This window comes from Thunnus maccoyii, chromosome 2, assembly GCF_910596095.1.
Source record: "Thunnus maccoyii chromosome 2, fThuMac1.1, whole genome shotgun sequence".
Lineage (NCBI taxonomy): Eukaryota > Metazoa > Chordata > Actinopteri > Scombriformes > Scombridae > Thunnus > Thunnus maccoyii.
Genome location: NC_056534.1, coordinates 11916942 through 11936105, shown reverse-complemented (window position 1 = coordinate 11936105; position 19164 = coordinate 11916942). Strand labels below are relative to the sequence as shown.

General features: G+C 39.5%; 1 protein-coding gene across 7 annotated transcripts in view; it reads left to right on the top strand.

Moving 5' to 3' along the window:
* The window catches only part of LOC121905573 (sorbin and SH3 domain-containing protein 2-like), a 55359-nt gene that overhangs the window by 15072 nt on the left and 21123 nt on the right, over positions 1–19164 (top strand). For all 7 annotated transcript variants that reach the window (XM_042423943.1, XM_042423934.1, XM_042423926.1 and 4 more), the window contains exons 3-10: positions 6654–6715; positions 9008–9097; positions 10898–10924; positions 11071–11195; positions 12888–13325; positions 15699–15828; positions 16656–16831; positions 18425–18491. In XM_042423943.1, the coding sequence (XP_042279877.1) occupies positions 6700–6715; positions 9008–9097; positions 10898–10924; positions 11071–11195; positions 12888–13325; positions 15699–15828; positions 16656–16831; positions 18425–18491 (1069 nt within the window). In that variant the 5' untranslated portion in view covers positions 6654–6699. The remainder of the gene's footprint in view (positions 1–6653; positions 6716–9007; positions 9098–10897; positions 10925–11070; positions 11196–12887; positions 13326–15698; positions 15829–16655; positions 16832–18424; positions 18492–19164) is intronic.

The window sequence follows — 19164 nt, the reverse complement described above, 5'->3', positions numbered from 1 at the left end:
ACAGTACATTATCAGTTGTTTTGCCTTTTTAATCGTATTAACACTCTGAAACAAAAGGGAAACAAAATAAAGGATGGGTAAAACGTGTACAGCAGCATAAAGCATTTTAAATAGTTACTGACGTCCTCCTTTGAATTATTTATAGTATGGAAGTGGTCTCTTTTACTGGCATTCTTCTGATCTGCAGGGTAAGACTGGTTGGTTTGATGACCTTCAAAAACAACACAAGCAATATATAGTAGCCATGTAGCTGCAAAAAGCAAAATTCTTAAATATGGTTTAGAAGTGTTTTATCAGTATTATTTTTGCTGACACATTTGCTTGTTTCGTCTATTTTTATCCTTTCCCTTTACTTTTGTGTTTTACTTAGTGACACTGCAGTTTTTCTTCATGTTATTGTTTTTCAGGACATTTCTTTTAGTATCAGAACTTATAAGGCTAATTGACAATTTTCTCATCAACAAGAGCAAGAGCATAGTGGTGCATTTAACTTTCTGCCAATTTCTGGTATCCTTTAACCTCAATCTCAAATGGTGTTGATTAAATCCTGCTTTGTCATCGAGTGCTATCTCCAATATTTTTTTCAAATAATTATAATAGCACACACAGACATTACTGTGTCAAATGTCCATAATAAAGTTACTGTTACTTATCTTCTGTCTGTAGAATTGAATTTGTGCCTAAAAGGTAATCAATATTAAAACTCTTTTTGTGTGGAAAAGCACCATGTTGTCAAGAGGAGAAGAGTAGGCATGCCATGATAGGAACGGTTTCTGGTCAAATCAACAGTAATGTTCTTCTAATAAAGAAATACAGGAGGATGAGCTTGCTATCTTATTTATTACAGCATCTTATATTTCAAAGCGATTCAATGCTCAGACCCTATTTGTCCACTGATATGAACCAAAGGGGTCCCTGTGCGTCACTCAACAGACTAATGAGACTTGATGGGCTTGTGCTGTTGGACATCACAGCTTTCTGCGGCTTATAGCTGTGACTGGTGTATTTGCAGTCCCAGAGCTATTACACTCAGTAATTATATACGCACTAGTCTCCATGGTGGCCTACCAATGCCTAAATTACAGTCGGTGGATAAACCACGGGAAAATAAGAAAATAAAATGACTCGAAAGAAACTCAACCCGCCAAATGTTTTGGTCAGCTAAACTAGGACAGGAATTGAAAACAACTCTTTGGAAATTAAGGTCCCTTGTGGATCATCCATTCATTTAGTACATTTGGTTTTCATTCTGTAAAAATATAGTAGAATCCAGTGTAGGGAAAAGTTCTGGGAATTGACATATAAGTTCAGTCATTATTAGAAATGATAGAATAACAAGTGTTTGATCTGTTAACATTTATTCCCACTGCTTCCCTTGTTAGTATTACATTTAAGTTTTATATTTTGGAGAAGCACCCACTGAATATTAATGGAAACATTTGGTGCCCCTCCAGTACTGTATACATGATATGCATGCTGAAATGCATACGCTGCTAATGATCTATCACCAGCCTTAGAGAGTGCTGTAGATTCTGTATTTAAAAGCTTAAAAAGGTCTATTGGAAAGATAGTCAGAGTTCTTCTGAGGTGTAGAGCCTGTTGGGTCTTCTTCCAGTGTCCAGCCATAACATTACACCATGGCCACAGCTGCTGTGTCGCCGCTGATCTGTCCCCAAGAAACATGATCCTGTTTATAATCTGACCATCATTTGGACGCCGACAGCCTGCGACGCCAGACCCATGATTTACCCCTGTGTGTGTGTGTGTATGTGTGTTTCTCAGAGATAGATTTACGAGGACGTAATGTAAGAGGGTGAGGATTGGGTCTTGAGGGACTGTAAGAATCCCACGATGCATGGCTTGATGTAGTCCTTACTACACTTACTTCCTTCTGACCAGCAATAGGTTTGGGAACCTTTCATCATGGCAGCCACATAAAATTGTGGGTATATATAGTATATTATTGTACATTAAAAATGAAAGTGTTAGCCTTCATAAAGAGTTTATACCTCTCTAAAAGACACTTTATTACACTTGTTGTTTAGAGTTCTTGTAAAGATTATTCACAAGTCAATTCACTACTATTCCAATGGGTTTTTCTTGAGTTACTAAAGTGCATCTTAGTCTCTTGAAAACACTTTTAACAAACTCAGTCATACATTTGCCAGTTGTTCATATTACATATTTTTGGCAACACAAAAGCCTAGAGCACAAATAATAACCTATAAAATTCCAAGTCACTTCCTTTTTTTAAATGAGCAGTAAGATTAATTTTTGATATTTATGTAACAAGGACTTTTGTGCAATCACCTCTGATCATTTCCTGGTAGTTTAATTAAGTTGCCATATACACTGCCAACTGATTTTGTATGAAGATAGAATAGTTACAAATAAAATTAATTTTTATGTTGTTTTAAATGCTATGTGAAAGGAAGTAAAAAATTAAGCAAAATAAATATATTTACATGTTTTATTTACTAGTGTTCTTTCATCTTGAAAATTTACTTTGTGAAACGAAAAATTTATTTATTTGTTTTTTTTGGTTTTGTTTTATTTTTTGCATCAAAGTGGAACTTCAGTTTTTCACATTTTTACATGAACCCAGTTGTGTCAGGAGGTATCACATTTTCTATATAGTCTCACATAACAGTCCTCCCACGCATAACTACTGACACTTTATACATAACTATGACTTAGCTCAGTTAGTGTTGGGTGTCTGAAACAGGGCTCTTAATACATGCTACAGTACTTCCAGTTATTACATCAGACTAGAGAAACTTTTGAGAAGGTGAGACAACAAAATACTTAAGATACATTCCAATCCTTTTTAGTTTCTAGTGCTAATGAGAAAACTTGTAATGAGGCTTCACACCGTGTGAAGTGTTGCTGTTTGTTCTATGTCATGTGGAAATGCAGAGCTGCCACAGTGAGAAGAAATCATTTCTACAGCTTTTTGCTACCATGAAAATGTTTTCTTGTTAAAACTAGACAGTATAATGAGAATGTTTTGTTATAAACCAAAATCTATCTTAAGACTTTATCCACTAAAACAGGAAGGGGATCTCAGAAACTACTGCTCATTTCTTCTGATCTTTACCGTCTTCTCATCCTAATCAAGCCTGTAAAATTGTCAGCAAGGTCTAATATATGTTAATGTTATGCCATCCATCTAGTGCCTCTCATCACGTCAGCCAGCTGCTAAGGCACTTTCCACATTCGTGTCAGAATATGGTTGCATGCCTTTTCCAAAATAAGCCCCAGTAAATGTTAGCCACAATTATCAGGACTTAACCTGTCAAACTGCAATGAGGCCTAAAGTTGTCATTGTGTTTAAGCGAATGTCCTATAATGCATTTTCAATATGTTCAGGTCAACAGCTGTGACAAATGCTGAAATTAATTTGAGCGCAAACCGTCTCACGTAGGCATGTACTCACATTATTACACTGCTTCTCTGTCTAGAGGGGATCCTTACTCACCCACATGCAAATACAACTGGTGTTTACTTAGACTTTATGTGTAGGGTAACATCACTTTTGCACAGATTTACTTAATTAGTAAGAACACATGTCCAAAATGTTTAATCTAACTGAATTTTACTTCCCTGTGCTCAACATAGAATCCAAAAGAATAGAATTAAAAGGGAGTTAGAATTAAAAAGGAGTGAAACATATTTTATACTAGATTTAAAATCAATTTGGACAGGATTAATATCACTGGAGGAGGTCGGTTCTGTGGTAACCGACCCTAATATTTTACGGTATCAGCAACTGCCAAATTACATGAGACAAGGTTGGGATTAAAAGTACTGATCAGCACATGCAATATTAAAATCATGTAACCTTCTCAGGAGAAAAAAATCTTGCCAAATGGGACTTCACTTTAATATGGACTAAGTGTTCAGAGAGTGTGCACCAACCAGTTGGGTATTTGTATTTGTATAATCCCTCCTCTTTTACTTGTGTCTGTTATCTGTGGTTGTTCAGATACTGAAGTTATCCCAGACATAATCTTCAGAGTTTAGTTTATGAGTTCTGGAGCCATCTGCACTGACATTTGAACAACAGCTACTATATATACACAGAATATATGATATATGATGAATCTTTTCTACAGAAGTTTCATTTACGCTGTTTTAACCTTTGTATTACTGCTTGGTTTGCAGTAACAAACTTAAATCTGTCCAATTAGAATAGACTTGGAAGTCTTGTTAAAATGGTCAGTAAAGCCAATTTCACACATAGTTCCCAGTAAATTACTGGGATAACCTTTCAGGCACTGATAGTGATTTTCACTATTCACACATGAAGCTACATTCAGGAATATTTCCGTCTTGCATCTTTTCCCCACGTAATATGGCAATGCCAGAATAGGTTGGCAAAGTAATGCAACACTTATGGATGCCAATAAAACTCAACAAAAGAAGAGGGTGAAACTCAAGAAACTCAGATCAAACTGTCAAACTAGGCAGTGCTGATCAAATATGAATTAAGATTATGTTACTGCATTGCTTATTTCTCATCTCAAATGTTTCCAGAAACATATTTTAGTTTACTGTTTAGCTGTAATATGAAAAACTTTGTGAGACGGCTGTCATGTTGAAAACAGACAAGCCAAGACCAAGCACTGCCCGACTCACAGTACATCACCCACACGTCATGTCTTGTGATTGGTTCGCTTGCTCCATCTTTTGTCAGACAGACATAACCCTATACATGCTTGTCCTTGCAATGTTACTGCTTTCATTCACAACACAGCCGTACCGGCATTTTCCCTGAAACGTTACTAGGTCTTGAGGTGGAAAATTGGCAGTACAGATTCCCTGGAATATCAATCCCCACTCCCATTCACACATGACCCCATGCAGGAAATGTTCCTGAACATTTCAAGGATAGACAGCATGTGTGAAAGGGGCTTAAGATTTCACAGAGGAGTCAGGCCAAGCTCTTGGTCATTTATAACAGGCAGGTCCTTAGGAGGGCTTATGCTATATTGGATTGCCAGGACCATCCAATCTGGAGGGAGTTTAAGCTATTGCCCTCAGGCCGTCGTTTCAGGGTACCCGTTTGGAGGACTAAAAGATTCCGTGTCTCTCTTCATTCCAAGTGCTATTGATATGCTTAATGGCAAATAGCACTCTGGCTGCATTCCTTGCACCACCCTTGCATATTTGCACACTTGTTCATCTGTACTCTTGCACATTTGTACTTCGTATGAATTTCAATTTCCCTGCAGTTGTTCTGTGATTTATTATGTGAATGTGTTGTTGATGTTGTCCTTTTGTATTCTGTCTTTATGCGAACCCTGGCCGCAATCAGATTCCCCTAATGGTACAATAAAGATAACCTAATCACATTCTCAAAATTTCATAACAGTATCTAGATACATATGTGTAAAGCAATGTTAGCAATGTGTATGTCATAGTTATTTACATGCCAGACGTGTGGGATCCCTACCGCAGCCACTATAGATTGTCATTTGTAGTATCTGTCATACACACTAAGTCCTGATGACACACATGTGCATGCATTCACACAGCGATGCAACAGTCTATGTTGCGCCTTCAGCTTTTGATGTCTGCCCCATCCATATCAATCATGCACCCTAGTACAACAGTTCCAAGAAAAGGTCTCCATATAGCAAGAGATGGACATCACATACAGTATGGGTGCAGTTAAGTAAACATGGCATTCTGTATCATTTATCATTTAAGTTATTTATGTTTCATCTATGTGCTGTAAAGCATTTGCTAAGGTCATTAAGTCTCTCACTCAGCTGGAACAATTTATGTTCCCACATTTGGATTCGTAGGCTATGGCATATTTTGGAACATGACAGGCACTATGTGTTGATTTAATTTAAAGTTTCATTTTTTTATATAGTATGGTGCTGTAACTGAAAGTGTGAAAGTGACAGAGCTTATAGTGCTGTTTACTATTTTCACAACTCTTAATGGAAAGCATTATGAACTGTGTAGTATAACTTATTTCCATTTTAGTTGCATTAAATAACAAATAGTTTAAATAGATTTCTGTTCACATCAAAAACAAATACAATTATGATTTAACACTTACGTATTATTTAAATAGTTAAATATTCTCAGGATATTTCCAAGGCATTCTGATCAGTAGCTGCCCATCATTCATATTATGCCATCATCCAGCCTTCCATTTTTTAAAACTCTTATCCTATTCAGTGTCCCAGCACACATTGGGCCTATGCCACCTTATTTCCAATGAAAATCCAGAAGTGCAGTGAATGCTGCAGTTTATATATCAGATGTTTCTCACATTTCATGTCTAGGGAGTGTGCACCATATCATATAGGTATTCTTAAGATGAGGAAAATAACGTGTGAAAGGAGTTAAAATGGAGCTGACCTCAACATCCACTTGCAGTATGTCATTATCAGCACATACTGTAGCCTTCAAACTGCTATACATTATTATCCTATCCAGAAACAGATTTTTGCCTCTCTAAGCAGTGTGATTTGACCCAGTGTCCAGCATGACACTAAAATCTCCAAAATAATTGCTTATATTTGAGATTTAATACAAAAGAATTAACACAAAAAAATCCTCTTGTGTCTGTTCTTGAAGACATTTTTGTCAAAATATGATTCTTTGTCTTAAATTTTTTGTTTTTGTTTTTTCAGGAAAGTGTGTCCCCCTGCAGTAGACCAGTAAGAAGTGCTCTTCAATATGAATACAGGTACAGGTATGCACATACATACACAAACCATATACTGTATGTAATTGACTACGTTTACATGCACAAAATATTCTGGTTTTTGCCCTTATTCCAAAAAAGGCAATATTCCTACTAAGCAATTTACATGGCTAATGAAAATGAATATTCCACTAATATTCCCGTTTACATGCAGAGGGTTTTCAGAGTTTCACTCTGCTCCAGTGGGAACGGGAATCACAAGATCTCCGCAGGCAGTGAAGTAAATCAGCGAGGTGAAACATATTTAGTGAGCTGCTGCCTGATATTTATAAGTGATATTGATATGACTGATATTATAAATTTATAGTTACAGGCACATCGAGTACCTAGGTTGTCCCATGATGTTTATTACACTGCATCACACTGAGTCGTCGCTGTCAGTCCATGGCTCCATGTCAGGATAATAACCAATCCCCTCCGTCCCCGTCGTGGAAAAAGCACGCTCCGTTTTTCCAGGCCGCCCCGAACAGCTCTCCACTCTCCTCTCATTCCTCTCTTCTTGTCTGCCTCCCTGCTCCAACATATGTCATTTTGCCTGCCCAGGGGTGCGTTACACAACCAGCCCGTTATGCATTTCTATCTCAGCCCTGCAAACTGTTGGCTCGTTGGTTTGTATGCAATGCACAGAGCTGACCATAAACAGGCAAGAGGCCGTGAGTCTCAAACTGCGGTAAAAACCCCAATAGAGACACATATTCTCAATTCGCTGTATACATGTCTAAAGAATGTTCCTTAAACCTGAATAAGATGGGCACATGTCTTAATCAGAAAATGCTGCATTCACAATAAGGCCTAATTTTGAATATCCTAATGGAATATGCTGTTTAAATGACCCATATCAAATTCGGAATATCGTCATATTCGGAATAGTAGTGGAATATTAGTGTGCATGTAAACATAGTCAGTGTTGGGGAATCCATCCATTCCTTCATCCATCCATCCATCCAGTCCATGTCCATTCAGTTGAATATTATGTTTAATGTTTTGGATTTTATCTTATATTTGTCTATTAACTGAACATAAAACTATTGTTTACTTCTAATACTTAAAAATAACACAGTCAATATGTTCCCACTTTTCAGTCCACTTAGCTATTTTAAAAGCTGCTATGTGTGCTAGTCTCCCTCTGCCACAGGCATGAGTCTGTAACTCTAACCTTGACCCTGTTTCACCACTTTGGTGTTGGTCCATTTTGGGCCTGGGTTATTGTGACTAAAAGCATCAATAAGTATAGTAAGCCTTGTGCTTTTAACCACAGTGACATATTCCACCCTCAATACATTTCCAAAGCTCTGTCCTGAACTTGGCAGTCATCCCGAGCTGAAGTGTGTATTTCAGCCTGTGAATCGATGAGTAATCAGTCTTTGAGCCTTCTCCACATGCCACACACCAGTCTGTGGAGCTGCCAGTGGTTGCTTGACTCATCTTGGTCGTTTGCCCGCTGTATATTTACAGTATAGAATGCTACACAAAAATTGCTTCATCATGAGAAGTTGGTGGTTGTCAGATGTAAATAACAGCCAATTACCAGTGCTAGAATTAGATACAAAGCAAGTTTGACATAAAAATTGTTCTGTCCAATTGCACAAATTATAAAGGCCTGATCTAGGCATTCGTGAAAGAGTTGTAGCTTTTCATAGACCTCAACTTTATCTGTGTAAGTGCCAGGTACTTTAAAGAGAAAAAAGGGAAAATATGCAAACATCAGCTTGCTATTTTACTAATGAGTAGTGAAGTTCAGTTAATTGAGGTTTTTCAAAAGCGTGACAGCAAGTCAGTTAACAAATTTGATCATTTTTAGTCGTACTGAGACTTGGTTTCTCAACTATTAACTTCTATTCCCCATTTTAATCTCATGTATCACATTAGCCTTTCTAAAATTGTGATATTATATCATTTTTGAAATCTAATTCAGAAGCAACCAGGGTCATAAAATTGAAAATGATCTGATCCCTGTAATTATTTCTCTCCTGATGGAAATGGTTATGTTGATGTAAGCTAATGCAATACAGCATCTTCAAACATAGTTATATTTATTAAATTTTAGCCAGTTCTACACGATTCCTGAGCACTTTTTTTTTTTTTTTAATAAGCTGTCACTCGATCTGTCGCAGTAAAAAATCAGGCTCTTTTAATGCATGTGCTTTGCCTCCACTTGTTTGGGTGATGTTTCTGGCTGAATGCATTTGTGTGTGTATATCCATTTCTTTGTTTGTATGCACGTGCATGTGTGCTACCGCTTCTGCCTCTATGATCACCTGCCTGGCTGTGATTTCTCAGATAGCGGAGGATACGCTCGCAAAAGCGTGGCCTTGTCGCTTGTACTCTCTCCCGTGAAGAGGGTCCAGAGCTCACCAAATCTAGCCACAGGTACTAACACTCACAAACACACCGCAAATTAACACTTGTTCAAGAGAAAATTTGATACCTAAAATGCAAGCCACATGAGTCGAAAAAATGGTCTAGACTGTCGGTCAAAGCATGAGGTAAGTCTTTAAAAAGTGGCTTTGTTGTTTTTCAAAATCATATTTGGTCTTCAGCAACCTGATATGGCTTGAGCATATTTGAAATACTTTCAAATAATCTGTGGCTCAGTATGCTTAAGCAATATTTGGACTGCAGGATGCAGTTTTTTTTCTAATCAGCTCATTGTATGATTCTTTTGTTTGCTTTTGTTAAGTCTCCTCCACCATGGGCTTGTTTTGCTTCCTAAATCAGTCATAAGTCATACTGTACCTTCCGGCTGTTGATGTTAATCTTCCTCCTGACAGCTCTCATATGTCATGCTTTCACAATGCTGCTTGCCATCTCCCTTTCTTTATGTGATGTTTATTGAACTCTTCCTGTTGTCAAAGTGTTTATTGAACTCTTCCTGTTGTCAAAGTTTTTTCTGTCTAACAGTTTTTCCTGCCTGTTTTTTGTTTAACTACCCTTTCTCCTCTGTCAGCGTTTATTGGTTAGACATGGCAGAACTCCCTGGACCCTAAAACGATTGGAGAAATGTGGAAATGTTCTTGGATGGGCTTGTGTGGTGACTAAAAATGGCATCTGCTTAACTTTTCCTGATCAGTGGTTCCATCAGTTTTATGCAAGCAAACTCACAGAAAATGTACTGTATGTGTAAGCCCCTAATTCTAAAATTGCTGCATTTTTCTTTTCATACATACTTAAAAATTACAGGTCAAGTCCAGATGAATAACCGAAAAGCTTTTTGCATAGCAGCTGGTTGCACCCAGCTGCCTGTTCCTTTCCTCTGCTGCGAGAACAGTGTTTGTGCCTTGCAGCTTTGCAGCATGTCAGCACCCAGGTTAACAGCTGCAGCCATGTAGGGATTCTGACACTGTCAGCTTTCTTTTAACGATAATGAGACACTTCTTAAATCTGATAAGCTGTTGTTAGATGTAGAAGGTTTAGGAGCATGGTTGTAATGTTTGGACCTCTACCCAGAGGGTCTTACAACCTTGTGCATAGACACTACTAGAGCAAACCATTGAAGGAGACATAGAGGCATTAGGAAAGGGGCTTCAGCCTTGACAAGGGCTTTATATTAATTATTCTTTGTGGGAAATCTCTATTGTTTATTTATTTGTTTGTATGTTTAGAAAATATAAAGTGTTAAAATATTTGATATGTACACATAGTTTGTGCAGGTGAGGTAGGAAGTTAAAAGCTTATACAGAGACCTCACCTGAATTCTGTGGCAACATCATCATGAACCTTTTAATCTTAATGAATTGCTAGTTTGCCCTAAGAATTAGTGTGGTTTTTATTTTTCTATCTTCAAAGTTTGACAAGAAAACTAAATTTTCTGGAGAAAATGAATTACAGGATAATTATTGTTCTTAGTGGTAGAAGCAGTAGTTCTCGGTGATCGGTAGATAGGTGAATACAAGATCTGGTGGTTGCAAATTTATAACAATGTGGTCGCTATTTCAGAGTTCTTGTGGATGCTAAAATTATGGTACAGCAGGTACCTCGTCAGTCTATGTCTTTTCAGACCTAAGTCCACACCCCTACCCCTACCACTGAGTCTCTCTTTGTCACACACTTTTTGTGAGATGACAACTACTTCAGACAACCTCTGCAATAGTTTTGACGTATTGCTGGGATTAATGAGACCACACATTCACACACATTACTTATCGTTGCTGTGTCTTCTCTGTTCCCCAGGGAGTGATTCTCACTCATCAGACTTGGGTAAGTCTCTGTTCTTTCTGATGAATTAAGTGGGGACTCTAAACATTGCACAAATGAAAGAAGCTAAAAACACTTCACAGGAAACCAGAAAATATGCCATAAACCACTGCAATGTGTGATGTTAATAATATTAACTTTGTCTCCAGATTCTTGGCGGTCACGCAGTGCAACAGATGGCCTTAAGAATGGAGACGCCAGCAGCTCGTCTCTTGCTGCCAAAGGCTTCCGCAGTGTCAGACCCAACCTGCAAGAAAAAAAGTCACCAACACAGGTAAATGTCTCACACACCACACTGACAGATGTTGACAATTGCATTTCTATCTTTTTACTGCTATTTTGACTTGAGTCACAAGATTGGGGTTTGGCTTGTAAAAGTGAAAATGAGGTATTCTAAATGATACCACAGACCATCGTAATTATGGATAATTTACAAAGAACCACATTGTATTTCAATGTATTTTGAAACAACTTGATGATTTGTATCAAGCTTTGCACTGATTATTTTTTTGTTGTTGTTGTTTGAACTTCTTTTGGCTGTTTCAATCAAACTGGCCAAAAAGGATGTCGCTCACGTGCCATCCCCACCCCCTAGAAGAGATAGTTTCCACTTCTCGCCCACTGGCACTAATCCACCAGCTTACAGTTCCCTCATTGCCCTGGCTAATGATATGAGTCCTGGAACGCTAACATTCACTCAGAATGAGAAAGCAGTTTTGAAAGAGTCCTACACTATTAGGAGCACATCTTCTTACTCCTACTCAGAAACCAGTGCAAACCCAGTCCAACAGGTTGAACAGTCCACTGTCCCAAATGATATTAGCAACTGTAGTGCATCTACCACCATTAATACACAGGCTCAGGAACGTAAAGTTTCTTCACTCAAACTCACCCCTGTCACCATCCCTGACCCCCCGGCTCACCTCACCTCTTACCTTGACCCTCCACCTAAGACCCAGACCACAGGTTCACCCACTTCCCCACCTCCACAAAGTGGCCGCACCCTCTCTCAACCCTCAACACAGACAGCCTTGCTTTCTGTCAATATGGGCCCTGAAAACCTGAAACATCCAGAGCCTCAGCCTTCCAACCCCACAGTGGAGCTCAAGGTCCTAAATCAAGCCCCGAGTCTAACTCCATTCCAGGTGGAGATGACGATGGCTCCTCCTCCAGTTCCACCGAGACCTTCTCCTGCAGAACTGTTGGTACATAACTGACTACATACTGTAACAACAAAACAATAGGCAGCGATGATTACGCAAAATTCTAAGGTCACTAAAAAGCCAAATCACTGAGTTTTTGTCTTGGTGACATCAAGATGGAATAAAGGGCAACACACATTAGCCGTGCCTCATCATTTGATACCTATAGCACACACTGGGTGTGCTGTACAGACAGAACAAATAGTCAAAATACTGAAGCCGGGATGGGCCAGTTCTGGGAGCAAAAGTGATAAAATTGTTGCTTTTCTGGAGAGTTAACATCGACAATGGAAAGTCCGACAGTGGTGTTCATTGACACAACCTGTTTGCGGCCTTTCATAGAACACAGTAAGTGCAGGTGTTTTGACATGCGTCAAATGCTGTTAGTGTGTGTTGCTCTTTAGTTTGTTAGTCTTGGTGCTGCCATTCAATCAACCAAACTAACTGTGATTCTGTATGTGTGAACAATTATGTGTGATAACCAGCAGTTTAATTCATTGTATATCAGTGCTACAGTCTGTATACTGTATTTGCTGCCCTCCACAGAGTTTGAACTAACAGAGCCTCTTCAATCCACAGCTTTAATTATGTTTCAGAAGATTGTGCTGCAGTCTCATGACACCTCAGTGTGGTTTCACAACAGCATTTCACATTCTGTTAGGCTCACGAGTTACTTCCACACATCCTGTGTGACAGGGTGGCTAATGAGCGATATCACTAAGCACTCTCCTCCTTTCCTCCTCTCCCAATCAACTCCCTCTCAGGGGCCTCCCTCTCCCGACCCCACAGCACGGCACTCCCCCTATCGCTGTCACAGCTCAGACTCACTCGACTACCTGTCAGGCCTAATGCCCAAGGCTCTATCGCCCACCCCGTATGTCCCTAGTGGAGCTGGCAGCGGAGCTGGCAGCACAGCTGGCGCAGTCAGTGGGCCGAGCCTTACTACAGTCAGCAATGTGAGCATCGGTGGTTGCGTGTCACCCTCCGCTTCCCCCGTGACGGTGTCAGCTCTCAGCCACTACTCTTCGTCCACGGCGGGTCTGCTGGACGAGCTGCAGATCTGTAGCCTGGACTCACCTGGCGCCTCACCCACACCATCGCCCACCCTCAGCCATGTCTCCACCTACACATCCACTGCTGGCCCTGATGATGTGCTAACAACCTCTGTGGCCTCCACTGCAGCAGCAGCCACTGTCACTAACGTAATTATCCCTACAAGTCACTGCTGTAACACACATCATTACCAAAAAAAAAAAAATGGTTCCCTCCTTTCCCCAACTCATTTGGATGGCTGAACCAAACCTCCACAAAATGTGTTATAGCTACTTATTTTTACCTTTCACTAACCATCAGCTACAACCTACCTGTCTGGTGCCAGAATTCAGTTCAGCCCACTCTGAGCCCTTTTCCATACACATGTGCTGGCTTGGCTTGACTTTGCTTGACTCGGTTTAACTCAGCGCATCAGCCCAGCGCAGCAGGGATTTGCATCTCCATTACAACAGGGCTACCCGCTTGAAGGTCTTTAACTGATGTCGCGCTTGTCTTGAGTCGATGACATTTAAAAGCAGCACCCTCTTTAGCGCTGCTTACTCAAGCCCCCAGGAATTGCTCTGGGCTGTGGCTAGTGGCCAAAGGAGCAGCTGTACAACGGTGGATACATTTTTTTTGAGCGTCACAACCCCCGTGAAATGACTCGTTTCACTATCAGAATTTGATCCATTTGGTCCGAAAAGTCTAGAGGAGCCGCACAATTGAATCTTTTTATCCCTATTCAAGTTACTCGAGGGCTAAACCTGAAGTTAGCTGAATGATGACAAAGCCCATCTGACATCACCGCAACCTGCTTGGAGGCGGGTCAGGTGTGTTTGACTCGACTTTGGAGATGGTCCATTTTGGGTGCAATTCAGGGCTGGTAATGGAAATGCAAATCGACGCGGCATGGTTAGACTCGGCGCGGCCAAAAGTGCCAATGGAAAAAGGCCATATGTTCCCTTGTTATGTTAATGTGTCTGTACTCATTAGAACTCTGTGTCTACGTGTGCTTGTCTATATTTCTCTTTGTTGCGCCTTTTTTGAAACCCAGTGCATTTGTACTGTCGCAAGGCCCGCTCATATCAAAAATTCTTGACAAGACAAAACCATTTTACAGAGAAAAGTTGCAGCTGGGTGAAGTATGCTGTTGGAATTTGTTGGTATTTAAAAGACTGAACTTGTCCATGGAGAGATGAAGGGTTTTATAAGTTTATGCGTGTCAGGACTGCAGTTATATTACCATTCAGCTCATTATATTGCCCTGAGCATAGGTGTAAGAGACGCTGACGCTGATCACATTTCTAGATTATGCCATGAATTTGCTTGTGCATTTTGTCTTCTCAGTTATACAGGACTCATATTGAAACTGAACTGCCATTTTGTAATGACTGAATTTTTTTTGTCTGACATTAGCTTCTTGTTAGCCAAACAATTGCATTTCATCGTCACTGTTCACACCATGCCTTGTGTCAAGCCAAACCTCTTCTTTAACTTCCATCAAGGCAATCAAGTAAGAAATATCATTAGTGCTTGGTATTATTTCATTTCTTTGGATTCTACCACAGATTACACACAGAACCACACCAGACTTTTGAAATGCCTCAACAAAATTTGAGATGTGGTCAGAAATTCAGAGGTCTGGAACCAGGCTATGTTATAATGGCTAGCTTCAAATCCTTGGCTTGAAGTTGTTCTTGTGGCATTATAATCAGTAACAGCAGCAGTAATCTACTTACTGTCAATGAATTACTCATTTTGCTCTGTGTCCAAGCACTAAATAAACAACAAATTAAGATAGATACACTGGCAATAAGTGTTGTGAAGTAGTAAGAGGAGTGTCTGCTTGATGCTGTAATGGAAATTGGTCAGTTGCTTTGCTGTTTTTTGCTAGGTATTAATTGGTTGTTGAACTATCATGAATCTTTGATCTGAACATGAAGGCCTTCAAATTAAAATGCTGTATTTTTATCCTTTGCCACATGAATTCATTTGTCACTCTGTCATGTTTAATGGGAGAGCATTCTCCAGACAAGCCTCCCATTATAACTATATCATGTCCACTGTCTTGCAGAAGTCATAATCAAAACTAATTTATAATCGAATGTATGTGAATCTGAGAGAGCTATCTTTGTTTACTGTCACTGTTTTAATCTTTTCTGTCTGTTCTGAAGTGAAATGATTCAATGTGTGCTCCTCTCTCCCTCACTAACTGTTCTTATGTCACCTCAGATTCAGCACTTTCTATGAATCACGTCAGATCCAATATCTGTACACATGTACATTCATTTCCATCACAACTGGTTCCTCTACACCTTTGAACATTAAGCTTTGTAGCAACATGATGACTAACATTGGATTTATAGAACTAATCATTCTGTTGTTTCGCTAGTTGTGTTTTACATTTACACTCCTGATGTGATGTTGTATGGCATAACTACAACATTGTCCACCATAGTAAATGGAAGAAAGTACATTTTGCTGTACATTTGTGATTGGTAGTGACTGATTATCTCTATTTCTGGCTTGTGGATCACTCCTAGGGCCAGGTCCTCTCTCACGCTATGAATGGAAGTACTGGCCCTCCACAGAGGCCCCTCTCTCCCCCATCTTATCCTCCTCCCCCCACCTCACTCACTCACACTGGCCTCCAGAGACAGAGCAGGAGCTCAGGTGAGACACTGACCTTTTGTCACTTGATTGTTCATTAATAACACATGCAAAAATCCAAACACATGGATATGGAAACAAATTTTCAAGTACTATTAAATTTGAGCCTGCATTTAAACTAGAGCCCGCAACTCACACAACTACACGCAGAGAAACACAAACACAGAACATAGAATAAAAACAAATCATTCTTCCCTTAGAAAATTGCCTTGTGAAATTACAAACAGCCCAAATTAGAACCAGCACTGCAGTTGGATCTGGACAACTGAGAGCTGAAAAATCAATCAGTTCTTCTTATTATTACTATTACTTTATTACTATGACACAGAACCTTTATTGGTTTAGTGTCATAGTAATAAAGATTCCTCTGAAGTTAATTTCAAGAATGTTTCAATCTGTTAAACATCATTAAGGGATTTTTGTGAATTAATCTTATAGTGTTGGCATTGAAAAGGATATTGCCAAAATTTATTTCATTATTATTCCCCATATCAGTTGAAGAGTTGAAAAGTGTGTTTTGGTAACGGGTTTGTTTATACAGACATGCAAGGTAATATATCTATTAGCAGAACATAAAACCATTCAGTTGTGGGGCACAGTCAGAAATAAATCACTACACAATGGAGAAACAGATCATGCTTGATCTTTTACTGCTCAAATTGTGCAGCATACAAAATAGCAGTTAGAATATATACTTAAAAAGACATCAGTGGATTCAGTGCTTGTTTGTTGAGCTGATGTCATTGTGTATACTTTGATTTCTCTTTGACTATTTAAAGCATCTGCTAATGTGTCTTTTCATTTCGTCTCATATCCCTCGTTTTATCTAGCCGGCAGTGAGTCACTTACACGAGAGTCTGTGGTGTCCGGCCACACCAGCGTCAGCAGCACTGTGCCCATTGCTCGCTTCTCAGAGGAAGAGAAAAAGGTTTCCGTCATTAAAGCGCCCCATTATGAAGGCATCGGCCCTGTGGACGAGTCTGGCATCCCTATCGCCATCCGCACGGTGAGGTCAAACGTAACAAAGCTAAACACGTTTGTTAGCAGCAGACTGACTCAGTTAGGTACTGTAGTTGTTGCATAGTCTTCTGACCCATTTCTGTCTTGATATGTGATCAGGCTCATGAGAGGGGATTACTTTCAGCTGTCAGCAGCTTTTGACCCCATATTAGAAGCCCTTTGTTTCTCTTACTCTCACTATCTCTTTTACCCTCCCTGTGTGTGTTAGTAATAATAATGAGCTCTGACAAGGTCTTTGCTGTGTTACTGCAAGGTCCTTGCTGCTTACTTATCAAAGTGTGTGTCTTGTGTGTTATCTCTGTTTAGGTTTTACATGTATTAATGCTCCACTCTAGATTGAGTGAGCGAGAGAAACACATTTACAGGAAGAGTGAGAGAGACAGGCAATAAAAGCTAAGAGAAAAGGTGAAAAGAGAAAAAAAAAAAAGTAGGAGAGAAGAAAAACAGATGCGCCTTGTTGTGAGCAGACAAACATTTTTGTGGGCACTCTATTTGGTAACCGTGGAGAGTGAAGTGGTAATTGGCCCGTCTCTTAGCCAGGCCAATGCTACATGCACAGTCACACACACTCCCTCTCTTTGGAGCCAAACTACCTCTACTCTGACTGGAGTCCAGACACACTGTTTAGTGCTACTGAATAAAGAGAGGATTAAGTCTCTCTGCCATTTGATAGCTCTTTTTTGAAGTGGCTGTTAGATCTATACTGTATACACAAAGACACACATACCAGGGTTTCTCCTGGATTTTCCAGGCAGGGCACCAGGAGCTTTTTGTTGCAGCATTGCTTCTGAGAGTCTAACTGTCGTTATGTTGCATATTTGCCTCAAAACATTGAAACATGACCGTATTTAAGCATGTCTATGGGTAATTTTTTAAATGTATGTGTTGAAAGGATTGTATTGTACATAGAGTATTGTTCAGACCTAAGGGTTAGGGTTATTTTGAACTGTATATTTGCATTGTGATATTTCAGTCAATAAACTAACTAACTAGCGGATACAGAACAATACAGACTGTAAAAGACTGTTGACCTTCACCCACACTTCCCTCACCCGTGTTGTTAGATCAGGAGAATAACAAGGGAAAAATTAATCATAGTATGAATGAATGATATCCAAATACACATCATACTAAAAATATATTTTTTTCTGTTCTTTGATAGATGTCTAGGATATGAGCGTGAGAACCATGCAGTCCACTTAGTTGAATACTCTGATGCAAATTGTGCTTGACAGGATTATTTATTTTGAATGAGAAAAAAGGAGAATTTTGTTATCCTCAAGTAATACAGTTTTCTTGCCCTTATTGAGGTGAACAAGCTTGATCCACATTCCTAAAAGCAGACTATGGAGAGTATCTCCAAAAAAAATAAATTAGACTTCATTTATTTGTGTCACAGCATAATAGGTTAAATTCTCTGTAAGTGAAATATGGATCTCTAGAGAGACTGAGAGCGTGTTTTTCTCTGCTCAGTGATGTTCCTTAAACCAGTGGGAAACCTTTCCAGTTTCTAAATTCAGCTATCCAATTTATGTTGAATTTCACAGCACATAAATCTTTATTATTTCTATCTTCACAGACGGTGGATCGGCCCAAGGATTGGTACAAAACTATGTTCAAACAGATCCACAAGGTTCACAAAGCAGGTGAGTCTTTACCCAATCACTGAAAGACAGAAATTCCCATCCTCATTATTTCCTGTGATTTGATTGTCAGACAACATGAGGGGCATTGATCATGCATGCATGCTGTGTGTACATGTGCACGTGTTGGTGTGTGTGTGTGCATGCCGTCTCTTGTTAAACCAAAAAACCCAAAGAACCTCAGAGCCAGAACTCATTAGATGGGAGAGTCTGGAGAGGAATTGAGAGAAACCTCTAATAGACACAGAGCTGTCCTGGGAAATCTGCTCTAATTTTATGGGCTTGACAGAATCACACTGTCAGTACAAGGCCTGTTTGTTCTAAACTGCTCAGGCTTCTTCTACTGCAGCACACACACAAATACACACACACTTTTTCATCATTGTGTGTGCCTGTGATGTTTTTTTAGGCATCTCAGCGAATTCCCATGACTCTCTGAATATTCACATAGTCTAGTGGATTAATAGACTGTTTCTATGGGGTGCTATTGACCTCCTCAAAGCTAAGAAAAAGAGGTATATTGAAAAAAAAGTAAAGATTGTACAGCAATGCCAGCATCTCTGTGAGGATGTATGTAGGCACAGTAGTGCTTTTAACTAAATGCTAACATCAGCATGCTAACATGCTGATGCTAAGCAGATATAATGTTTACCATGTTCACCGTCTTAGTTTAGTG